The sequence below is a fragment of the Gymnoscopelus microlampas genome (assembly GCF_963454915.1).
Source record: "Gymnoscopelus microlampas genome assembly, chromosome: 22".
Classification (NCBI taxonomy): domain Eukaryota; kingdom Metazoa; phylum Chordata; class Actinopteri; order Myctophiformes; family Myctophidae; genus Gymnoscopelus; species Gymnoscopelus microlampas.
The window spans coordinates 13,979,504-14,006,199 of NC_139959.1; the positions used below are offsets into that span (position 1 = coordinate 13,979,504).

At 40.3% G+C, this 26,696-nt stretch overlaps 1 protein-coding gene across 1 annotated transcript; it reads right to left on the reverse strand.

The window, feature by feature from the left end:
* Positions 1-1,105: 1,105 nt before the first annotated feature.
* cpa6 (carboxypeptidase A6) lies at positions 1,106-25,832 on the reverse strand. The gene is made up of 12 exons (XM_084049184.1): positions 25,457-25,832; positions 20,532-20,607; positions 12,817-12,941; positions 9,170-9,284; positions 8,498-8,599; positions 7,787-7,891; positions 5,828-5,938; positions 5,643-5,733; positions 3,635-3,837; positions 3,153-3,237; positions 2,204-2,782; positions 1,106-1,810 (listed from the first exon to the last, which is right to left on the reverse strand). The coding sequence occupies exons 1-11, from the start codon at positions 25,579-25,581 to the stop codon at positions 2,568-2,570; spliced, it is 1,353 nt and encodes a 450-aa protein (XP_083905310.1). The 5' UTR covers positions 25,582-25,832; the 3' UTR covers positions 1,106-1,810; positions 2,204-2,567.
* Positions 25,833-26,696: the final 864 nt, after the last annotated feature.

Below are 26,696 nucleotides of genomic sequence, written 5' to 3' on the forward strand. Positions count from 1 at the left end.
AGGCTAATGATAATAATACATATATTTTGTATTATTATTATTATTAAAAAATATGTAATGAAAATAAGACTTAGGGTTAGGGTCTTGTCTTAGATGGCAATGTCAATCAAATGTGCAAAAGGCATGAGGCATGCATATTGCATATACAAGAATGAGAGACTTGTCTCATTTCGTAATTTTTTGTTCCTAAAGAAAATGCAAATTTTTTGTTTTGTTTTTTGTCCATGTCCTCATTTAGTGCAGCTGGAGAGGAAAAAAAACTATTTCTAAGTCTATAACCCTTAGCTGTGACTCAGGCATCTCTAGCACTTCCCATTTCACAATGTGTAACAGATCGATTTATTGTACGATAACGATAAGTGAATGGGTCGAGGGCCTCTACCAATTATATTGTTTTCTTTGGATTTAAAACAAATGTAAATGTGAAATACATTTTTAATTACATTGCAATATCAATAAGAGATTATACTTTAGTTAACTCTTTTCTTTGCTAGGACAGGGTTGGCCTCCCCCCTATAGGGGGGGAGGCCAAAACAAAACCTGTTCGTATTCATCTATTTTGGTTCAGTTTGTTGTTTGCAATCAGGCTGTGTTGTGTAAGGCCCTGGAGAGTTACTAACAACACGGTGTCTGGCCTGTGTAACTGTCAAGAAACAAAATACTGTTTATCAGGGAAGAAACAAAAAGCTGTAGAATTAGGATCAAAATAAGAGTTTGTTTTGAAATGGACTATTTGATCCAAGCTTTGAGCTAAAGGCTGTGATTTGCTTACAAATAGCAAAAGTAATGTATATCTGACATTTAAATAAACAAGCTTTTGCCTGCATGTGTTCAAATAGCATGGTGATAATAACTAATAAGTGTCAACAGGTGGTATACACAATATAATAACTCAACTCAAGCTGCATATGTGAGATTGACATATTTATACTCCTAACACTTTCCTCCATCCGTTCCACCCTGCCTGCATTACCTAGATAGTTGACTCCAGGTATTGAAACCTTCACCACTACTACTCCTTTCACCGTTCCACTGTCCTCCCTCTTGTGAATGCACACATATTCTCTCTTACTCCGGCTATAAGTACATGAAAAGGTAGGATAAAAAGGTTTTACATAACATTTATTAAAATCTGTAAAAAACAAAGTCCTGTACACTGGCTATCAAAAGTAAACATTCCTTTGACATTTTCATTGATTCATACCTGAATTATTATACAAAATTAGGCATACAATATATTGACACAATTCAGACAGATTCATAAGGGAAATCAAATCACACCAAAACATTTCAACTGAAGTCAATCCCTACTGTAGATGATCAGGTTGTTGCAGTAATAAAGGCACCGCTACGCAGATGAACTGTAGCTGATTTAAAAAAAAATCTGAACAAATACACAAGAGAGCAATTCAAAATAAGACAAAGTGAAAAAAAACAGAATTCATTGTAATTGTGAAAATGGCTACAGTTAGACCTTTTGAAAAGGTCCTTGGTAACATAATGCACCTTTGAAGACAATGACATCTTAGATCATTCCTTATAGAAAAGTGCTGTCACACCATGACAAAATAGATCAGTTAAATCTGAATTCAAGTGCTTACATGGCCACCATTGGTTGTAAACAGCTCAGTTGAACTTTGACGCTGTACATTTTAAAAAAGTACTTTGTCCCATTCTCTAGCCGGACCACTCAATGTATACACACAGAGAGATCGTTTTGAGGATCTTAGTAACATTTTGGCACAATAACACACCACCACCCACCGCTGTTTGTTCCTATCATACTCCCAGGGACGTGCACAGATAGATTCTAGGTGCCCTTTGCCCTCTTGACCAGAAGTGCCCTTTTGAAAAAAAGTTTTACAGCAGGGGTCTTCAACAGGGGGTCCGGGACCCATAGGGGGTCCTCAGAGTTACTACAGGGGGTCCGCCAATTCTTTATGTGATATGATTTTTCTTTTTGCCATAACCACTCGAAACCTAGCATCCCTTTTCTGAGGAGAACTTTAGCCAAAAATAGCAGATCTACAAGCCCGAGGCGTTGTGGGCTTGTAGATCGGCTATTTTTTGCAAAGAGGTATAGGTGTAGAGGGAAAAAAGAGCAGACCAAGTCATCAAAAAAAAGTATAATTTACTTGAGCACCTGCCCCTCAAAATGTCTGTGCACGCCACTGCATACTCCTCTTGGTACAAATGGTACAACCGTAACCACTTCAACCCTACTTATATACTTTGCTGATCAGGATACCCCAGAGGTCTGTATTTAACTCCCTCTTTTTTACCTCCTCACCAAATCTCTTCGTCCAAAATAGTCAATCTACAAGCTCACAACGCATCATGCGTTGAGAGCTTGTAGATTGACTATTTTCGCTGAATGTTGGCCTTTTTCTAAATGCCCAGAATAGGTACGCTAGGGTTCATGTGGTTAAATAAAGACTCAACCAGGCCAAGTCCTTTTCAATTCTTACCCTGAGAGCATCTGGGAGAATACAGAGCCACCGCGCCACACAGAGGTGTCAAGATAAGTGCAGCTGACAGAGTAGAGCTTCAGTGACCTTGCTGTATGATCATATATATGGGAATCTGTCTCTGTCAACGTCACACTTCTTCAGCAAGCCTGATGCAATGGCCTTCACAGCCCTCATGGTCTCTGTGCAGGTTGGGTTGATAAGAGCTTCGGGCAGGAGGAAGCCAAAGTATCCTGTGTCTCTCAGCTCGAAAGCAAAGGCATACGGGATCCCGTTCCTGTAGGCCCAGTCCATAGAGCTGCCCGAGCTCACATCTGGAGGATATAGAAAGACAAGGAATTAAAGTGTGTAGAATTGTTATTGTATTTTGACCAAAATCACTATACAAGAAACGTATTATATATTTTTTAGATGGTCCTAGAATGTACTTTTCCTATTAGCATTGAATATTACATTTAACATTTTAGGCATTTACTTGGCTCACATCAGCACAAACTTTGACCGCAATGAGTGCACAAGCCTAGCCCTGATAAATACCTAGATTGTTAACCTTGATTGTATTGTAAATGTCAAATATTTATTCGCTGCATGATCAACTACCACAGATCTATGCTGAGACAATTTCAGAGATAAATACTTTTGTGTGTCAAGAGACAAATTGGATATTGGAAGTGTGACATTTACACAGGGTTGTGGAGGCAGGTCCGTATCTATATCTCACTCCATAGGCAGAGTACAGGGCTGTCACTGCATTATGAGCTGCTGATTCCTGCACAGAGAAAAGCATATGGCCAGTTAGTCATTTCGTTTTTTTTATCTTTTATTTCCTCATTCTAAAACATGCCGTAATGTCAGTATTAGAATGTTATCATTTCCATCTAGCAAGTACTTGAGTTTACCTAAACTGCTTTAAAAAGTACCATCAATTGTTATGATTTTATACTATCAGTAATTTATAGGTGCAACCTTTGCCAAATGATTGCTTATGAAAACAACTTTTCATTTCTACATGGTTTTGGTTAACGACACAATCTTTCAGTAGGACATTGAAGTTCTCGCTATTCACTGATACTGGAATAGAATTCCCCTTAAATCACAAATTGATAATTGGCTTATAAAATTAACTTATTGGTTGATTAGTTCTTAGGTAATAACAAATCCCTTACCACACAACTGAAATTAGGGATGGTGGCGTACTTGTAGGAGTACGGATAGAGTAGCATCTGGGCGTAGGCATGGATGGATATGTAGGCTTTAACACGTTTCTTGTGCTTCCGCAGGAAATTGGCAACAGCCTTGACTTCAGGTTCAGACTCTGCATAAGGCCCGCAGTAGGTGTCATCACAGGGATGAGTAGAGGCACCTTCATCTGTAGGAGAGGAGGGAGATGAACTACAATCACCATTTATGTTTTGTTGTAGAGCTGTGACGCTGTGACCGAAAATCTGTTCATTTCAGTGAGCATCATGGCCAAGTGACAAAGTATAATTTAGATATTAAAATTTGAAATCAAAGACTACAATCGAGTTGTTATAGTCCAATATCAATAAATTATTCTGAATACATTTCTGGTGACTTTTGAAGATGGCAGATTCGTCTGGTTTCCAGGCTAGCCAAAGCTTAGAACAGCCAACATCATTGCCTGTTTCCTTGAATAATGTAAATTAATTATTTGAAAACAAACATGAAATATAAGACATTGCAGCAACCCGCAGGCAATACCAGGCTTGATCAAAATTAAACGGATTAGCTCACACAGGAAATCACCAGCCATAAATATTAGGTTAGATTAATGTTGCATATGAAAATCATCAAGGAATTAGCCATATCTATAAATAGAACAAACCACATGGTGGACAATACCCTCAGTTAATTGTCAACAATATTAACAACACAATTTTTTTTTACATTAGACTGGGCATTTCTTATCCTATGCAAATCCAAAATGGATTCCAAGAGACAGTGTTTCATTATAAACTGTAGTCGTAAAATGGCGTTGGTATCAGGACCACATTCTGTAGATAATAACATTTTTATGGGTTTCAGCATCATTTGTGGAAATATCTTTCTCTGTGCTCCACATATACATATCACTGCCAGATGTGTTGCTTCCCGTCCTTTGTGTGCTATAGTAGTGAATACACAGTGCTGCTCTGTAATCATTCTTGTTTGAGCAATCTTTAATGAATACTTAGTCAGAGTTTTGCAGACTATGTGTTTAATTTCTTCCTCCAGGGGGTCTCCTTGGAGAACAGCTGTTCCTTATGGTCTTCAGAAGACAACACGTACAAGGGAGTTAGGGAAAGTAGCACAAGGCAAGAGAAGGGAAACTGCAAGGTAGTTTATCTTTTGGGGGGTGTATGGCTGGGAGATAATTCAATGTTGTGTTTTATCGACTCACAGTGGAATCGTATCGTGGTGATATGACAATGATATCATAATAATACACAATTCTGCTGTCTGATTGTTGTGATGCAAATTTAACTCAATTGCATTCTAACACTTGCATTGCGAAAGATGAGATATAATGTGTTAGTTCAACACATCTGAAGAACAGTTTTGTTTGACAAAAAACTAACATTACCATGCAGTTACTGTGAGCATAAATTGATTGTTTACTGTGTAACTTTGCAAACATTAAGGCATATCACAATATCGTCAAATGATTATTTTGATATTGCCACTTTTCTTTTCTTTCATCATCTCTCTTTCTCTCATCTTCGTCCTCTTCTTTTCCTCTATCTCCTTCCCTCCACTTCCCCTCTGTCGCAGTCTCTGCCTGTTTTTGCTCTGCCATTACTATCTCTCCTACTCTCTCAGGGCGATCTCCCCCATAGTGATGATGACTTTACAGACCGCCCCCATCCTAGATACAATCAAACAGTCACTGTCATCATCATCATCACACAGGCATTTACATCCAGGTTACACTCATTAGACCCAGGAGACCCCACAGACAACAAGGGATGCATTGTAGAGGATTATAATGTGTGTTTGTATGTGTATATGTTGTTGATTATGTGAGGGTGAGTGCCGGGGAAGTGAGACGAAAATAAGTTCATTTAATGGTTAAGTTAAACAAAAGCAGCCTAATTAATGAGCAAGAAACAATATTTTTCAATTGATTTCATTCACTTTCATACCATCAAGTAAACATTTCTTAATCAAACTCACCACACCACTTTACTTTCCAGTTCCTGTTAGCGTCCACCCCTCGGCAGTGATACTTGTGGTTTTTGGACCGCGTTTTCCTCCAGAACCGGTCCTAAGGAATATCGGCACACATTAGAATGAACTCAGCTTGATCGATTATAAGGGGGAAATGTGAAGTGCATATAGTGAAGATAAAGTTACAGTACTGTTGTCCAGCTGAAGTGGTAGCCATCCACATTGAAGACGGGCATGATGTAGAAGTTAAGTTGGTTCATTAGTCTTCTCATCCCGGGGTCGTACTGGTACGAGTTGAGGGCCTACAACAGTAAGATCACACAATGCACTCATTCAAACTGCAATCCAACAGTATTTTAACTTTGCAAAAGACAAACCAGCTTCAGAGATTTTACCAGATTTTACCACCACATTAAAATGTGTGCTAAGGGTTTCGTCAGCCACAGTTCATTAGACACACAACGACAGTTAATACTCAGACTATAAAGGAGGATTGGAGAGAGAAGATCTTGGCAGCAGGGTAATACTACTAATTCCTTCTCTGTAATTAGACACAGGCCAAGGTTAATGAGCCTGGGTGGTTTTCAACAGGCAAAGCACCCTGACCTCCAGTGGCCAATCTGAGTAACTACATTACTGTGTACTCAGATTGTAAGACACTGTCAGTAGGTAGGGTCACTCATAAATGGATTGTTTTAATTGTCGTTCCCTTCTTTTGATTTCATAAATACTGGCTCTCTACCCCTTCTATTTTTCTCTTGCTGATCTTACATTCCTCCCATTCTTTACTGTCATTCATGAGTAGTAATTCCACCGGAATTCAACAGCCACATTAAGACAATTACAAAGTCAGCCTATTATCACCTTAAGAATATGTCAAGGATGAAAGGACTTATGTCTCAGCAGGATTTGGAAAAACCTGTCGTTGAATTTATATTGAGTGGACTCAACTACTGTAACGGTGTCTTTACAGGTCTCCCTAAACAAATCGATCAGACAGCTGCAGTGCAGTGGTCCTTACTAATACCAAGAAACTCGATCATATCACTCCAATTTCAGATCTTTACACTGGCTTCTTGTGTGTCAAAGAATTTATTTTAAAATACTATTGTTGATTTATAAAGTACTGAATGGTTTAGGGCCAAAATACATTTCTGATATTCTGCTAAGTTATGAACCATTCAAACCTCTCAGTACATCTGGGACAGGTCTCCTTTCTAAACCAAAAGTCAAAACTAGACGTGGTCTGCTACAACTCTCAGAACTTTTAAATCAAAGCAAAATACTTTTGTGTTTGCTGCTGCCTATTATTGACGCTATTGTTAGCGTCAATAATTATTATTATTAATTTATTTTAGTCCATTTCTATATTCTATTCTCTCACTCTTTAATATTTTTTTTATTTTAGTTGTATTTAAATGTAGTTTCATAATGTGTTTCTTTTACACTATGCTTTTAATGTTCTGTCTAAAAGCACTTTTAATTGCTTTATTGTCCATCAAATGTAATACATTTTGCTACAGGACACCTATTTTTAACTAATAGGTGTAGCGTGGGAAAAAAAACATTTCTACACAGTTGGTTCTAAAAATATTCTTTTTGTGAGACTAGTAAGACCAGTCTCACAAAAGAATATTTTTAGAACCGACTGTGGAAACACTATTGGATTGTTGTACAAGTGGAGGGAGTTCATCTTCTTCCCTGTAACATGAGTTCAACAGCAAAACTGCACACAAGCAGGATAAAACAAAGACGTGTATTTACAATTACTTCTAAGCTCTGGCCTGGTACTGCTCTACCCAGAGGTTCTTAATTAAGATGCTTATGGCTGTAGTGAATTACATCTAAATTTAAACATATGTTCCCTTAGAGCAGGGGTCTTCAACGTTTTTCAGGACCCCTTAGCAGAGAGAGAGATGAAGCAGGGACCCCTACTACACTGTATACAATTATGTGTAGAGTGCTTGCTACTGATCACTATTCAGGCTGCGTTCAGCGATGCAAAGAATTCATGTTGAGACCAAGCAACATGCATTCAGTGATTATGGTCCAAACAAGCTCTTAAAAACCAAACAAGCTCTTAAAAACTCAAACACTGTGTTTTAGTAGTGTATGCGCTAGTACAAGACTAGAGCAAACAAGGTGGATACCTCTTTGACGAACCACTGGCAGAAGGCAGGTCCTATCCACTCCCTGGCATGTACGCCACAGTCTATCCACACAGCCTTCTTGTGCGGGCGACTTCTCTTTCCTAGCTGACAGGAGACAAAAGCAGTGTCCGTCAGGTTGACAGGAGAGAGTGCATGTTATGTTGGAGTGTATCATAATCGCAGAGGCACACACATACAGACACATGTCAATATACCATATCTCTGCTGTCCGGCAGAAACCAAAATGTAAACAAAATGTTTATTTTTCAGGAAATGAAAAAAAGTGGAGTTAAGAGGTTTTGTTCATCATTGATAAGAACAGCTGAATGGACCTCCAAGAACACAATGAGGTTGGAGGTCAAAAGGGGTGGAGCCTGGAGTCAGCAAAACCAGCTAAGTCCAGTGGAGTTAGCTGGTTTAGCAGAAAGTTTGAGGATCCAATGGAGTTAGCTGGTTTTGTAAGAAGCGCCTTTTAATGTTTTTCATTGGTTAAATATTTTTTTTACCAACACACAGACGTTCAATGGCCCTGATTTATGGGAAAAAATGCAAAAGCTTCAAAATGGAGTTAGCTGGTTTCTGCCGGACAGCAACGAAATGAACACATTTGTGCAGATGTACACACAAATGCACGCACGCACGCACGCACGCACGCACGCACGCACGCACGCACGCACGCACGCACGCACGCACATCCCCACCCATTTTTACCTGAAGCACATAGAGGGGTCTCCCTTCATAGGACCTCCCTATAGAGAACATGTCTACTAGGTGAGGATGGGTCCGGTTCATCTCAAACATCCAGTTCTGGATCTGAGGAGGGAACCCACACAGTGCAAGGTCTCTTGAGGACATCTTCACAGACATTTTTACAGACTGAATAAATTTGCTTTTTCACCAATCAATTGAATGCAGACTTGAGATTACAATTCTTTGAGGCTTTACAGATGGGCTCTGTGTTTGCGTGTGTGCACGAGCGTGTGTGTGCGTGTGTGTGTGTGTGTGTGTGTGTGTGTGTGTGTGTGTGTGTGTGTGTGTGTGTGTGTGTGTGTGTGTGTGTGTGTGTGTGTGTGCGTGTGTGTGTTTAGGTTCCTCTGTGAATGAGAGGTTCGAAGTGCTGGGTAGTGAAGGGTTTGTTGGGCTTCCTACTAGTTGGTCCTCCTATCTGTGTGTGGAATGCATGGGGTCCAAGCTGTTTCATCGCAACTGACAGATTAATGTTCAAAAAGCCTGAATGCCAATGCACATCTCAAAGAGTCCTTCTCGGTCTGGGAATATAAACATCCTAAAGTTGTTAAGTGCCCGAGCCAGCATCTGGTGTTGTTTGTGCTTATACATGACAATGACAGTGATGGAAGAGGGAGGATGCACTTAACACCTTACCTCATTAAGGGAGTGGTACACCTCATAGTCATATCGAGACTCTGACCTCCGCTTCCGAGACGAGCGATATCCCGTCTGCTTTTCAATTTCTTTCTGCAGATTGGAGATGAACACCCTGTGGAGAGAAGAAAGAGAGAGACGTGATTGAGATGGACAGTTTCAGCCAACCACCAACAACAACCTTTACAGTAATGGGAGGTCATATTGGAAAGATGACCTGTATTCCCTAAAGGATATTGCCCTGTCACTTAGATTTTCAGCAACTTCGTGATTATGCACATCTGCTGGATGCAGATGCACAGCATGTGAGATGTATGCAGCTCTGTTTTGATAGGGTTGCAATTAAAAGCACTGGTCTTTCAATTGCAATCTTCTAAGGACCTTTGTAAAAGTGTGGTACTCGCTCGCTAGGAAGGCTATAATAAAAAGTAGTGGATTGTGGATGATTCTCCTGCTGTTCAACCGTGGATCTGATATCTGACACTACCACTTTAGAGAAGTTGATACTGTATTGGCGGGAAACTATTTTTTTTTGTAAGAAATTTGGGGACACGATTGAATATTCTAGGAATTAAGTGACGTTTGGCATCAATATAATTGACTGAGCTGAGAGACTGTTTTGTTCATGTGCAACACCAATGTTTAATATTTCTCTACTCTGGAGACTATGAATGCTGTATGTAGTTTCCTGGACCATTTACTACTATATATTCTGTACATGGAAATTAACTGTTGTTATTGTTGTTGTTTTAGTTGTGAAAATCAATAGAAAAGAATGTTGAAAAGGGCAAAGTCCTTGGTGACTCAGATTGACAACACAAGTCTTTGTGCCCCTGTAACCTTGCTGTTATCACGTACTGTATGCTTACTAAAGTTGAGAAAACCCAGTACACTTCAGCAACTTTACCCTTGAAGAAAGTGGACTTGTGCACATACTAGTGTAGAAATGTACGGCAAGAGGCATTGGTCATGAGGACACACTATCTGCTGTTGCCCAGGGCGAGAGGGCTGCAGTGAATTCAGGACTTAGTTTGATTTGTTTGGTATGCCTTTAAAAAAAACTCTTTTGTGAGTAGTGTAGCTCAGAGTAGGTCTGAAAGCAGAAACAGAGGGGGCTGGTTGTGGGAGTAGATTCTGGAAGTAAATCCTGACTGAGAATTTACTCTTTAGCCTTCTGGAGGTGTCAGTGTTCATAGGCCTAACTAATTAAGTAAAACATCTGCAAATGGGAGATGCTATCTTGTTAGCCCCAAAGCGTACCAAGTCTAGTCTAATCGACCCCTTTTCCTCAAGCTAGGTTTAAGACAGATTTTTTTGTGTTCCCTCACCCCTGTTCAACTGCAAAAGGCCTAGTTAATGTATATAAGCTGTTGTATTGTATGCTGGAAAATTAAACGTGACAAACAACATCATGCAAAATGCAGCTTGAACCTCATATTCTGCTTTTGTGAAAAAATGATATGTTACTCTGAGACAGAGCTGCATGTTACGTTATGTTTTTTTAAGTAACAAAAAACCTAAAGCTTTGTCTGTGTGTCCATTATAGAATAAACACACACAACACACACATGAGCACATGTGTGTGTGCGTGTGTGTATATAAGATTATGATTAATTCCGGAAACACACACGCGTTCAGGAATTAATCTCGATAATGAAATCAATTCCTAATGGGGGTTATTAAGGTCAATGCATTCCTTGTTATTTTTAATCTATTGTAGTCTTTATATCCTGTCATTAACTTGTCACAGAATTCTCTGACTAGATCCTTTGTCTCATTAATTCTTGTTCAAACTTACATCAGACACACAACATGGTGTGTTTTGACAGTAGGTAAAACCAGTCTCTCCTAAAATACTCACAGGACTTCACATATGCCTTCTCATTCATACGTGCTTTAACAACTATTATTTCTCTTTGAGTGATTACATCTTCAATGCTGCTTTACCCCTTTCAGACCTAGGGCTGTAGTACTCGAGACCAATAATAAACAAGAACAAATGACATAAGTAATGTCATTGTGACTGGGATACCGGGTTGTAAGTTAATGCATGAACCCTTTCTGACGCTCTTTTGTAAATCTGTATATATAAAACATATATCCCTATCGGATCTCTTAATTACACCAACATTGAGCGAGTGGAGATGAACGCAATGCGGGACTGCCGCAGCGTGTTTCTAGACAAACAAACTAAATGGATCACGTAGTTGTTCAATATTGGTGGTGGCCAGGCAGAGCCCGGCGGAGTGGACACAGCGAACACTGCGAACACACACACGCGCGCGCATGCACGCACGCTCACAGTCCTGTCTGTCTGATCCCAGCCCTGTTCCCAGCAACGGCCAGTGAAAGCCGCCTGTGTCCGCTCTGACCACGCTGTGGCCGGCAACTGTGGCCAGAATAGCGTCGGAGATCCAAAGCGTGGAATCTGTGACCGCCCCTCCGGAGCATGGGAAGCGATAGCGGACGATGGGAAAAGAAGGGTGTCCTTCAACCATTCGAACCAATCACTTGGGATGGTATCCCAGTCAATAATACACATTCTGATGGTCTCGTCTTGATTTGGTCTTGGAGAAGAGGACTCGGGATTTCATTTCCGCTAATTTCTCCAAAGTTGGCTACTGCAGAGATTTATTGTCAATATAAGGGTCCTATTCTGGTTTGGTGCATTCTCAGATTTATTATTGAATGAATTCATTACTTGAACACTAACTTGCATAAACAAATTTTGCGTACAGGCAGGCATTACATTTCAAATATCTGTTTTAGCACATTTTTTTTTACTACAGTAGTAAACATGGTGTACTGTCTTATTATTGCCAGTCCGGAGCATTTTACTTCTTCTATTCCTTTTTTAAAGTAGTACTTGGTCATGGTCTCAATTAGGATCAAAAACTGTCTGTCTTGACTTGTTCTAGCTTCACGTGGTCTTGAATACAGAACTACTTTGACCCAACCAACCCACCCAAGGCTCTTCTATATTCACATGCAGTGTAAATCATTTCCACAGTCGTTCAACACGTGAGTGGAAAACAACATTTCTGTGTATCCTCCCTGAGGATAGAGATGACAATAGAGGTCTGTCCAGCTGTGGCTGCTTTGATAATACTCCTTCATTTCAACATTAATTGAGATGATGAATAGGCAAGCTAGATGAAAGACTAAGCCATTCTGACTCTCAAGTGTGTGTGTGTGTGTGTGTGTGTGTGTGTGTGTGTGTGTGTGTGTGTGTGTGTGTGTGTGTGTGTGTGTGTGTGTGTGTGTGTGTACTAAGCCTTTTGCATGCAAACCATGCCTGACTCTGCACATCATATATCATAGGTACAGTAATATAGGCTTGGCTGTGCTATCACAACATCCTTTAGGTGACAAATGTTTTCCTTTCTTCTTGAAGTGGGCTCAACAAGTACTAGCGAGAGTACACAGTCATATCCTGAGTAGTAAATTAACTCTGACAGATTCTCAACATATCTCAATCTTGTGTCCCTGCTTCTGGCATGGGCACATTTTCAAACATTTTTAAAATGTGCACATTTTTAACACGTTGCAAGTTTGTAGATTGGTCTTTTGGCCGCTATGCAACAACGTCGTACAACAAAGTATGGGTTTTACAGTAGGGATGGGGAAAGTGTTTTCGTGGGTCTCACTTATAGCCTATGTGTTCCTGCTTCAAGTGTGCACGTAGGCCTCGTGTGTCGTTGCGTTTCACGTGCACATCCACGGTGGCGTTGTGACGTATCAGGGAGGCACTGTTGGGCTGCCAAAGGTCCACCTGAGAGATGGGGTAAAGATATTTAGAGAAAGAAGCGCGCGCGCACACACACACACACACACACACACACACACACACACACACACACACACACACACACACACACACACACACACACACACACACACACACACACACACACACACACACACCGTTTTTAACCATGCATTCAACAGAATAACCTTTGGTGGTGTCAGGTGAACAACCACATTTGTGTGCGAGACCGGGAAAGTTACCATTCCTCTAGGCCAGGGGTCTTCAACAGGGGGTCCGGATGTTTTTTTACATTAACCTTGAACCCTAGCATATTTTTGGCAAAGGGGTTTGGTGTAGGAGGGGAAAAGGAGCAAATCAAGTACTAAGTATTGAAGGTTTAAGTGGTCCAATGTCTGACATGAACAAAATTTACCGAAACACTGATGATAGTCAATGAAGCTATCTATGAAAAGTTTAATCTGCAACACAATTGTAAACACAATGCAGTGGGGGTCCCTGCTTCATCTCTCTCTCAGCTAAGGGGTCCCTTGTCCTGAAAACGTTGAAGACCTCTGCTCTAGCCTCTTCTTCCTTCACGATGTGTGCCCAATGCGGAGAATGTTGATGACTCCAGATTGTGTTAATGGAGCAACATACAAACTGCAAAAGAACCAATTAGTTGCACATGATGCAGCTGTTTCGCTCCCTACCGTTTGACCCCATGTTAACAAGGAGAGCCCTTACAGTACCTTTCACTGTGGCTGACAGTACAGCCTGTTCAGCTTTAGCTGAAACAACCTAGCCACCAGCCAGACACACTGGCCGGCCAAATAAACACAGACACCATGTGCTAACACTGATAAACTAACAGACACAGAGAGAGAGAGAGTGATTTATACTCCATTGTACGAAGGTATCGCATGCCGAAAACAGCAGATCTACAAGCTCACAATGCTTCGCATCCACAACGTTGTTTAATCAATCATATGACGGAGCATAAATCGGACAATACAGGGAAAGACAGAGAGAGAGAGAGAGAGAGAGAGAGAGAGAGAGAGAGAGAGAGAGAGAGAGGAAAAAGAAAGAAAGAAAAGGAGGACAGAGAAACAAATGTGTGACCACGTTCAGCTGGCTCTCATTTGTAGCATGGGCGGCTGGCACACATGCTCGTTAATATGTCAATTGGTTTAATGGTTTGCAGAATACAGACCAGATTAATTTAACTTAGTTTAGAGCTGGAGGGGGCTTGAAAATCATCCACATGGAGTAGTTTGGATATGGTGTTCTCAAGAGAACACCATACTCTTTCTCAAGAGTAAAGACTATATACTAGTATACTGGTGCACTTTTATGGCAAGTACACCAAGCATTAAATGTTTCAACATTGCTCTGTCAGCCAAACATGACCTATGAGGTTATGTTGCAGGTAATGACATCTATAATTTAGCAATTTGTTTTTATTTCCCGTAAGAACAAGTATCAGGAACCATTTTAACACTGTCAGAGTTAAATTAACACTCTGAACTTGACTGTGTTTGATAATATAGCAGTCAGATTTACTGTAATGAAATACAACTGTCTTTTGAACGCATTAAGTATCATGTTTTATTATCAACACATTATAAGACACTGGCGCAGGTCTTCTTTTTCATAACAATGCTATACAGACTCTGTGTGTTTCACCAGTCCTCTAACAATGCATGTATTATTCTTTCAGTTGATAAGGACACTGATTATCAATTCTCTTGCAGTCTATTATTGTCCTTTAGGACTGCAACTATTGATTATTTTAATTTCAAATCAATTCAATTTTATTATAGTGCCAAATCCCAACAAGTTGTCTCAAGACACTTTACATATTTAGAGCAGAGACCCGACATTGAATAATCGAGAAGCACGTTTTTAAATGTAATTTCATATATCAACGAATCGGCCTGATGTTTTCTATTTAAAAAAAAATAATGTTGTCAATGGTGCCGCTCAAAAATAGCGAAAATAGCCAATCTACAAGCTCACTCACAAGTTCACAACAGGTCGCATAGCGACTGTATTTTTTTTAAAGAAAGAAACTTTCACCCAAAGTCAATTATTTTGAGTATCGATGGATGCTTTCAGATTTCTTCATGCTCTGAGAAATTCATTTCCTATATTTACGACACCCTACAATCTATCACTCCAGTGGGCGCTGGGGGCGTGTTCTCTCCTCCGCATCATCAGTGCCCATACCCAAGGTGGGGTTGGTGAAAGGGCCTTTCTGTGTGGAGTTTGCATGTTCTCCCCGTGTCTCCTAGGGTAGTTAAAACCCTCACAAAAACATGCAGTAATCCTGGTCACTATACTGCCTCCCCCTGGTCAGCCAGGGCGCCTGATGGAGGGGAAAGGAACTGGTTGGAATAACGTGTTCCTTCCACGCGCTACGTCTAACCAGGGAACCTCCCCCCTGTCGGGTGATAAGAAGCGGCCTGCTTGCTCCTCATGCATTGAAGGAGGCATGAGCTTCAGCTTGGGCTCTCCCTAGGCTGGCAGAGGGAGAGTAGCGCCCAGGATTACATAGGCAATTGGCACTGGGTGAAAAAATATGGGTTACAAAAATCGTGGGATAAAAATTATTAAAAAAATAAATAAATAAAAAATCTATCACTCCAGTTGACTACACTCCTATTAAAGTCAAATGGGAGGAGGAAAGAGGCACAGAGATTCCTGATACTTTATAGGCTGCAAGCTTGGAACACGTTCATCAATGCTCTACTAATGGAAGGCATTGTTTAATTCAGTTTAAAATACTACACCGTCTTCATTATTCCAAAGAGAGGTTACACAAAATATATCCAGAGGTTTCTCCTTCCTGTGATAGATGCCTATCAACTGATGATACTTTACTCCGTAGCTTTGCTTTGTCCCAGTTCAAACCTATTGGATTCAAATCTAAAATACTTAAAATCAACTTAGAACCGGATCCTTTCAATGTCATTTTGGGAGTATCTGATGATATTACACAGTTAACTAAACCCCAGCACCGTTTCATATCTTATGGTCTCATTATTGCAAGGAAGTTGCTTCTTATGCATTGGAAGAAAAAAGATGCACCAACCACAAAAGTGTGGCTCAGTGACCTTACCAACATGTTACATCTTGAAAGGATTAGGTATACTCTTGGGGACAAACTTTCATATTTTGATAAAGTTTGGTCGCCTCTCATACAATACCTCGCATCAGTAACATAAGCTATACTTGGTTGGTTGGGTGTCACAGGTGGTGGAGTATGGTAGGGAGGGTTAACTTTCAGAGACATTTATAAAGGGTAGAATTTACAGAACATCGCTTCATATTGTATTTTCTTTATAGAGCACCGAAGTCTGACATCACTGCCGCTAGAGGGCGCTGTCCCCCTAGGTTGTGGCTTTATTTTTTGTGTTGAAACCCCCATAGGGGAATCTTAGATCACGTCATATAAGAACTGTGTTCCAAAAATAAACACACCACCCCGGCGATTCTGTCAGGGGGGTGGCTCTGCATCGTTTATGATACTCTTTCATATTTGATACAGCCTGTTTCTAGAGAGAATTGAATGAATTCTGCCTTAAGTCTTAAAAACGACACTTCCGGGGTCTGAAATCACTGTCCCTACAGCAGCTGCGTTCATGGGAAATGTAGTATTTGGGTCGTTTGACTCGTTTCTAGCGTTTAATGTGTTACTCTTTGGGTAAATTTGTACATTTCCACCTTCAGTCGATGCTTCATATCCATATGAGTAAAATCGCCAGGGTGGTGTGTTTGTATTTCGAACACAGTTCTTATATGAGGCGATCTAAAATTCCCTATCGGGGATTTCAACACAAACAAATAAAGCCACAACCCAGGGGGACAGCGCCCTCTAGTGGTAGTGACGTCAGGACTTCGGTGCTCTATAATTATCAGGATCATGACATGTATGTTTTGTACTGTTTGTATTATATATATATATATATATATATATATATATATATATATATATATATATATATATATATATATATATATATATATATATATATATATATATATATGTATACTTATATATATATGTATACTTATATATATATATATATATATATATATATATATATATATATATATATATATATATATATATATATATATATATATATATATATATATACGTATACGTATATATCATAATTTTTTCCCCTTTTTTTCCAGCGTTTATCTCTCCTCATGTGTATGACATTTGATTTTGTGTGCAAAAAAAGTGAAAAAGAGCATTCATTGTTGCAGGTACATACTATCATGTATAGTTGTATACTGTTGTATATTTTTGACTACTGTCATGCAATTTTCTGAAATAAAAAACATTTGAAACTGAACAAAGTCAATTATTTTGTTCAAATGTATAGATTTTTTCTATTAAATTAATTAGTTTGATTAACTGTTGCACTCTTATTGTCCCTCATCACTCCCATTGGCTGATGAGTTTGACGTTGGCTCTTGGGGAATTGTATAATGGCTAGGCTAATGAAAACACAGGTTCACACCTGTCCAAACAGTAGCCACCACCCCCTACCATGGCCATGTCCACTGCCCTTCCTTAAGCACAGCCCAGACACATAACATTTGCCCTCCACGTCCCGTTCAGCATACAGTACGTCACAAACCTACTGGCATCATTTGTCTTTTTATTTGCCCTTTTCCCATTCAGAGCTGTGTTGACCCTGGACTACCTTAACCCTTGAAATCTGGCACTGGAAATAAGTAAACTCCATGAAGGAACTAATACTAATACTAGAACTAATACTACCCAATCAAACCAATGGAATCTATTAAATATTATCCCACAACACACCCCAAACACTGACCCCACGGACCAGTTCTCTTTGGCAACATATTGACATCAAAATAATAACGTGGTCCATTTGTTATACGGCTATGTAGTTGCATCAATATTTTGTTGCTTCGCAAACCATCAGACCTGTCTATTTACAAACTATTTACGAACAATGCGCAAAGGAAGGTCACTCTTGTTTTTGAGACTGTTGTAATTACTCCCAAATGATTTTGGAAAACGTCTCTTTGTCCTCAGGGTTTCCCTCTGATTTTAGTATCTTTTAACCACATGTGGCCTGACTCATTGCTGCTTCCCTTTCCAATTTCTTTTTTCTTTTTTTTTCCCAAAAAGACCACATGATTGCTTAGACCACTGTCTATTATTTCCTTACAGCTGGGCAAAAACATAATAATAATAATATAAATAATAATAAAGATAATAATAATTCATTCAACCCCATGATGAAAATCTATCCATCCAAAGCACTTGGTAAAGTGGAAAGGTCTCTTCTCACTGTATCTCTACAGTGAAGATGTCCTGGATGTGGCAGACTATGGCCACGCATGGCTGCTCACTGTCTGTCTCACTCTCTGGCTCTGTGGCAGTCCCCTGTCCTCTCTGTCACTTCACCACCCCATCCCACAGATGTCACGCCTCACCTCCTCCATGACTCCTGTTTAAGTGTCATATGGGGACTACTGTGGCTGGCACCACCAGAGACAGAATGAGAAATAAATGAAAGTCGAACATTATCGTTTTTTATGTTTATTCATATGGCTCCTTTTCAAACTAGCGTTTGCAAAAGATTTAATGAGAATAATGTGTACATAGAACCTAGAATAGAATATACATAGAACCTGTTCAAGTATAGTATGGGGGAAGTGATTTCATAATGTGCAACATTGATGCACGTACTAGCGTGTGAGGACTGGCATTGACAGGGCAGGGAAAGAGTACATATAGGAAATGGGATATTTTTATATGTAAATGTAATGCACTTTAAATTGCAATAACATGGGGGGGCAAACATACAGTACATAAAGATTTCACATAAACGTAGAACTTATTTCCACAGCCTAACAGAGATACATTTTGGAACTCTTATTGAAGGGTTAGCTGCTGAATGAATGAATATAATTAGATGAAGTCCAGCTGACAATACATGTACATTTTTTACTGTGTGTGCGTGCCTGTGTGTGTGTGTGACAAGGGTGAAATGAGGGGTTCTTAAAACTTTTGTAATTTGTTTTTATTGGTGCTTAATGTGTATAATTGCCTCATTTAACCCCACCATCTTATTATTTTTGTACCAATTATTATTACGCACTGTATTGTTTATAATTGTTTTCCCCATGATCCCCTGGTCACATGTATTGAGAGACATTGAGTGGCAGAGCGGCAGTCACGCGGTCACGCCCAAGGCCACGGTCATGGCCAATGTCCCCAGACAGACTGTCACCACGGACAAATGAAAGAAGAGGGAGGTGTGGTTTGGCAGGTACAAAAGCGGAGGCGGGACCGTTTGAAAGAGAGAACAGAGCACCCAAGTGACAGAGGCGTCAGTGAGGAGAAGGACAGCAGAGGGGAAGGTTGTGCCGAGACACGGAGTAGAGGAGTGCATAGATGAAGTAGACATACCAGCCACCTAGGAGTTTGGAAGCCGAGGTGTGCCTACATTCAAAGGAGAAACCAAGAGGAGAAAGCGATCGAACCGAAGGGGAGGAAGAGGCGAGTGAGACCAGACCATATGAGAGACGAGTGAGACCAGACCATATAAGGAGCGCTGAGACTGGAAAGTGGCGATAACGTTGCATACGCAACCAACTCAGCGCCAGGTGTAAAAACCTGGCTGGCGAGTGAGTATTCGAACAAGCAACGTTGAATCCCTGTATAACCACTGCCTGAGACAACGCAAATGTATCGTGTAAATGCACAGTGAACTGGTCTAGATCTCTATAATTGCAGGCGGAGAGAAAGAAGAGAGAAGACGAAGACGACTGGCCTCAAACCCTTTCCCATCTTACCCCCATATATGGACATGCAGCATTACCCCTGAACAAACCGTGTTGAGTATCTTGAAGCACTTTATTGGCACAGCACTTTACTTGAAAAGTATTTGTTGCACAGAAACCCCCCATGCTAAGGAACCCTTGTGATTAAGCCCCGCGTAATTTGCACAACTTTATAATTTATTTTATAGTTGTTGTGTAGATTAATTGTGTTTTGTATGTTTATATAGGTTTTATTAGTATAGTGTTTATTTGATTGTTATTAAGGCACAGAAGCCAATGTATTAGGGACCCAATAAATATGACTTACCTTTTTTTGATACACTGTATTCGTGTCCAGTTTCTTAAAGGGATATTCTCATGCCAGTGTTGTATTCTCAAAAACCAAAAGTATTGAAACTTACCAGTTAACCTCGAACCTGTGAAAGCCTGAAGAAGAAGTTAAAGTGTATTCAAAGGGGACTTCCCTCTATAACAAAAGTGGCGTAGTCGACAAACAATTAGTTCAGATAGGACTCACAGTAATTACGCACCCAGCACTTTATTGTGCATTTATATTTTATTGTTGTGAGTTTTATTCTGGATTATTTATTAAAGGAGAAGAGTGCAATAGTACAAACAAATTGCAAGTCAAATGTGATACAATTTCGGCCCTGTTCACATGTGCATGCGTGTAAGAGAGAGATGACAGGGAAGTAGAAAGAGAAAGAAAGATATACTGATACTGAGATGGAGAGAAATTAGAAATGAGCTGCAAACCAAAAAAGAAAGCTGAAAGCTGACCTTCATGTGCCCCAGGATTCTTTTAAGCTCTTGGACGTCCTCATCATTGCTGGGCGTTATCCTGAAGACTTGATCGCTTAAAAAAAACAAAAAACAACAGTGTGACTATCACATTGTATGAAAGTGTCTCACAAAAACAATGATTCACAACGGACTATAACTTTTACCTTTAGCAAGGTTTGGATCCATTTCACTAAGTGCACATTGTTTCCAAAGCATCTCAACCACAGAGAGATGAGAACTCAAGCGCCTTTTGTACTGAATGGAAGTTGACACTTATAATTGAAATGAAGGAGTGGCTCTCACAGTTGAAGTGCCAAAATGATGATAGGGTCAAACTTCAGACAAACAATCCGTCCGACACATCATTATCAGATTATATTTCAGTTTTCCAGCGCTGCAGGTAGCACCTGGTACAGTTCTTTGACATATGCTGTGGTAACATCTGTTTCAAATTACATCACTTTAAATTCACCTGTCATATACAGTATACTGCTAATACAGTTAGTAGTATACTATAGTACTATATAACTATAGTTCGATGAGGGGGGTAAAAGGCTTGAGTTAGACATTCACGGTGATCAATGGGAAATTCTTTTTTATCAAGAACATCCTACCATCACTCCTGATTTGCTAAAGTGTACCCCGGCCGCCACTATGATGAGAACATGAATGTACTACATCCTTCAGGAATGCTAGGTTCAGACCACAGTTTAGCACTGTGGATTTATTGTATTCATTGGATAGGAGCAGAAACCCTTAAACACAGAAAATAAAACATGGCAACAGCATCAAAAGGGCCACACCGTTATGAGAAAGACAAACCAATGTGCTAGGGTGTTTGTGTTTTGCTAGCTAAAGCCACAAAAACCACATACGGTGGGTGGCTTGATTTCAAATGGTCAGACTCGTGAAGTGGATGATGTTAAAGCTTACAATAAAGCTCTTTGTCTCCTCCTATGAGAAGACATTAGTGGTCAGATTAAACAATGTAATCATTTAATGTGTGTTTTATTCTTTTCTTTTGACAACATGCAGGCAGAATCAAATGTTGGCCCTTTGTGCTATAATTGTTTGAAAATTGTAATGTACTTGTTATTCCTGACATTACATTCTTTATCTAGTCAACATAACTGAAACAGTTAGAAGGAAAGCTTATATTTTGTTTCTAAATGTGTGTGGGTGTATTATCTGCAAGTCACAGCTCTTTTATTACTCCATAACAAAGGAAAAAAAAAAGTTTTATCAATATCCTTAATTGTCCACTGCTTATGTACAGTATCTAGATGTGGCCTTACAGGGTTAAAGGGTAAGACAAGGCAACACACTACCAAATTAGCACCTCATCATTCCTGCTAACACCTAATACTCGAGCCTAAATTCTCTGTGGGTCCAAGTACTAGCATTGCAGGGTCAGAGGCAAATTATATACTGTCTGTATATGTCAAAAATGTAACAAGTCTACCTGCCAATACATAGTTATGGGTTATTTTTGTTGTTTTTGTCTGCTCGTCTGTCTCTGTGTGACCATCACTTTCATCTTATTTCCATACCTCTTGCTTTCTCTCTGATCTATGCCTCTTGCCTCACTGTATTTTTCAGTGTGTGCTTTTTACAATGTGACACAGGAAGCCCCCCCCCCCTCCCCCCCAAACAAAGGTGGCACTGGGCCAGTTGGCGTTGAGAGCAACAAGGCAAAAGTCCAGCCAGGGCATCCCTTTCTCAGTGGCCAGTGGCCACTCTACTTGCAACCACAACACATGCCACCAACAGCATGTTCCCATGGTGTCACACCAAACCTTAAGATGAACTTCAGAAGTAGAAATGAAGTCAATACATTTCTGAGGTAAGAAGGGATTGGACCGTGCAGTTGATCAGAACCGGGTCCCTCCGGTTACTCTGCATCCGGACGGATATCGACACTTAAAATAATCCTAATGAGCTGCCACCAAAATGTGGAGTGCCCTACCAACAGCCATAAAAAAGTGTGACTTCTTACCCTCCTTCAAAACCGCCATAAAAGAGCACCTGTCTGCAATTTGCAACTGGTCCTAGAAAAGTCTTCTAAGCTTGACACCAGAAATGACCCCCCCAATTGTTTTCTGTACATGATATACGTTTATTGCTACTAGTGTTGATGCTTTCTTGTATGTTATTGTATGTCTTTAAATGCCTTGATGAATTGAATACATAGGACCACAATGGAAACAATGTGTTATCCTTTTAGCATCATTGTATAATTGTACCACTGTACTATTTGCAAACTATTAATAAAGTATTCATTCAATCAAAAGCTTGTTGATTGGCAATTTTTGAATGATTCTGAAGTGATTAAATAAAATAAAGTTTACTTTATGTGTACTTGTTTGCTTTATCAGATACATGTTCTGAAATAGAAACTTAAATAAAAGTTTTTCAAACTCATTAGAAAACGTTTTCTTGGGACAAAATATCGGTAAAAAATATTGGTAATCTGTGGTCTAGGACTCTACAAAATCGGGATCGGCATCAGACCCAAATGGCATCGGTAATATCTACCCTATGCCAGACTGGCAGGGATGGCATCCGTTTGTTATTTGGGGCCCTGTCAAAAAAGGGACCAACTCTCTCTACATAGATGCTGTCTCATACTGTATACTGTACGTTATTCATCATCCTACATTGGAGCTCCAGTCGTAGGCGTAAGGATGTGAACTTATTGTTCATCCTGATATTTAAACCCACAGACGCTCTGTTGACAGAAGATACAATATGTTTGGTGGTCAATGGTGGTCTTTTAGACTGTAAAGACTAAAGGCACCATTGTGTCTTGGGGGTGCATTTCTCCTTTCCGACATGTCGCCTTTCCGACGTTGACGAACCCTATACCTAACCCTAACCCTAACCTTAACCGCACGCGGAAGCCACTAGTCGGAGTGGTGAGATGTCGGAATGGAAGGAGCACCCCGTGTCTTGGCCCTTCCGTCTGTGCAGAACAACACCCACCATATGTCATAGAATTCTGTGTTAAATAGGGCTCCTTAGTTAGCAGTGCTCCCCATTGGGACGTTTGTTTGCTTGCCCTCAGTCTTCAACCTTGTTAAACCACAGTTACAGGCGACTTGGGTCTGGCGTGTGCAGCACCGACACAGTTGGTGGTACACATACATTGGAACACATCCAAACTGCTTGAGACAGATAGAGAGGGGGAATGTGGTAAGTGTGCTTGTGTGTGTGTGAGTGTGTGTGTGTGTGTGTGTGTGTGTGTGTGTGTGTGTGTGTGTGTGTGTGTGTGTGTGTGTGTGTGTGTGTGTGTGTGTGTGTGTGTGTGTGTGTGTCAGAGAGAGAGAGAGAGAGAGAGAGAGAGAGAGAGAGAGAGAGAGAGAGAGAGAGAGGAGAGAGAGAGAGTCTGTGGAGTTTCCATCAGGAAAGGTCCCACTGTGACTGCCCGACACAACACCAAAAAGCTCCTGTGAGAAAACACACACCATAAATACCTTTACATGCCCCTGCAATGCCCACCACCACATGATTCACTCCGGTGCTGTTGCTCATTATGTGTCCAATTACAGCTGTATCCCCCAAATCCCACAATGGAGATCTCCCCAAATGTTCCTTGCCCCCAAATAATTGTACAACTCAGATCCTCTCCCACGCTCTGCCTCATTAGCAGGTTTAAAAGTTCAACAGAGCACTTTACTGTAGGACTCCTGTCCTGTCATAACACGTCAACGTTATCCGTTTTGCAATAAAAGAACCTTATGCATAATGAAAGAAAATGCAACGACTGTAGTCTGTTCTTGAGAGTCAGTAGCAATGCTTACTTGCGGGGTAAAGATGAATTAAAATTCACATTGACAGTTAGTTTTCCATTCAAGGCGCCATGGCATGGGCGGCATGCGAGCATCCCAGATGTTATCTTATCTTATGGTCGATATGAATACTCCTTTTCTGCACTAAAACATGAAGGACAGGCTTATCCACTTTCCATCGGAAGATAAGATGCCATACTATGCCTTCTCTATACAGTGTGCTTATTGTTTGAGTTAGACACCACCACACCATTATATTTAGTCTCCACCAGAGAACAAAATATGTCTAAACAGAGAAGAAAGAAAATCAGATCTGCTTTGTTCGTCCTCACAACAACAATAACTAAGCCCAGAGGTCTTCAATGTTTTTCAGGCCAAGGACCCCTAGCTGAGAGAGAGATGAAGCAGGGACCCCCACTGTATTGTTTACAATTGTGTTGCAGATTAAGCTTTTTCATAGATTTCATAGATAGCTTCATTGAGTATCATCAGGTCAATTTTGTGCATTCCAGACATTTAACCACTTAAACCTTTAATACTTTAGTACTTGATTTGCTCCCCCCCTACACCAAACCTCTTTGCCAAAAATAGCTGATCTATAAGGGCTTGTAGATCTGCTATTTTCGGCTAATGTTCCTCTCAGAATAAGGACGCTAGGGTTCAAGTGGTTAATGTAAAAAAACAACAACATCCTATTACACAAATATTTGGCGGCCCCCCATAGTAGCTCTGAGGCCCCCTAGGGGTCCCGGATCCCCTGTTGAAGACCCCCGAACTAAGCCATTCTCTTTATGTATACAGGCTAGTATACATTACGCATAGAGATGGTTTGATTGATTGATTGATTGAATACTATATTAGCAGTTTGCAAAAAAAGTACAGGCAAGTACAGTTCAATACAAGGTCTGCTAAGAGGATTTTAAACCCAAGAAAGCCTATGGCTTGTTTCCATTGGGGTCCTTTGTACTCGATTCATCGAAACATTTAATGACAGACAAATAGTTTCTGGAGACATTTTTATGATACAGATCAACTTCCCCTGTGTCTCGCTGCTTTAGCTCAATAAGAATGGTGGCGCATGGCTCACGTCTCATAATTCACGACAATTTGAAATGAATGGGAACGTTCACTCACCCTTGGTAGCGGTTGTGGTAGAGATAGGCACCGACGGGACATGGCACGACATCACTGAAGATTATCACACATGCCAGCAAAACGGAGGCGCGAAATGCGCACCTAGAGTCCTGTGCCAGTGCCATCCTTTTTATGGGGATCGAATCAGGATAAACCGATGCCTCGGCTGAGATCTTCAAAAGCTGCGCTTCCGACTTAACAGAGAAACAGGTATGTTTAATTAAACTTCAAAAAGTCGCACCAGCAAGCACACCATCAACACGTTTGCGAAGTAAACTCATTGGTTGTTAAGAGATGTGCTTGCTGTCCGCTGAATTGAGCTCTCTTTGACAACGGCGCGGAGGTGCAAAAAGGTGCTAAAGTGTCAACTGCTATACAGGGCAAGCATTTACCACCTCTTTGAAGCTCTAGGGGGGTTTGCAGGGTATCAGCCCTTTTAAAATGTGGAGGATCTCTGAGTCACGTGACCCGATGTCAGAGTTGTTGTAACTGGATCCCTCTCTGGTGTGCCAGCTAGTGTACGTGCCACTGCCGCCGGGATGTGATGATTGTGCATTGCACATAACTTTTTCGTGATCTGCCATGATAAAATCTGTCTTTCGATAAAACTCATGCAACATGTCTTAGTCCATGAGCCAGAGCCCCAAAATTGGCCAATGATTATCGATCATGATCATCATGATTGTGTGCGTGGGGAACTCATTTGAAACAAGCTCAGTGCTTTTATGAGTCTTCCAGTTTAGTAGACCTCGTATTGTGAATTTGTACTTCCATGTACTGTTGTTCTCATGTCTTACTAAATAAAGTACATCAATCAATCAATCAAAGAGTGGGCAAAACCAAACCTATATTCAATTGTTCATAGGGTCAATACGAGTAAATAAATATATGATAACCTCTCCACAGGAGTAGCTTTTTCATGGTTATCACACATTTTGTAATTTTCCCCATACATGACAGGTGAAAAAATGACAAAATTTAAAAAAGAGTTATCATAATGAAACTTCCTGAGTTGATTACTTACATGAAGACAATGATTTATCGTATTACAAGTTTTCTGAAATTGTATATTTGAATATGCAAATTAGGCATTTAGTCCATGAGCCAGAGCCCCAAAATTGAGCCCGATATTGAATATTCCCTCGTTAAAAACCTTTGACTCCAACATCTTAACAAAATGAAATAAGAATGTTGACTCTGGCTTTTTCCAATGTTTCGGGCATATTTTCATAATGCCTAA

What these genes read in the sequence shown, in the direction of transcription:
- cpa6 (XM_084049184.1), bottom strand. Translation starts at nt 25,581, where the DNA reads ATGGCACTGGCACAGGACTCTAGGTGCGCATTTCGCGCCTCCGTTTTG. An exon ending in GAATCCTGGGGCACATGAAG is followed by an intron (nt 12,942 to 20,531) that starts GTCAGCTTTCAG and finishes CCCATCTCTCAG; the next exon opens with GTGGACCTTTGGCAGCCCAA. An exon ending in CTGGAAAGTAAAGTGGTGTG is followed by an intron (nt 3,838 to 5,642) that starts GTGAGTTTGATT and finishes CCTCTCCTACAG; the next exon opens with ATGAAGGTGCCTCTACTCAT.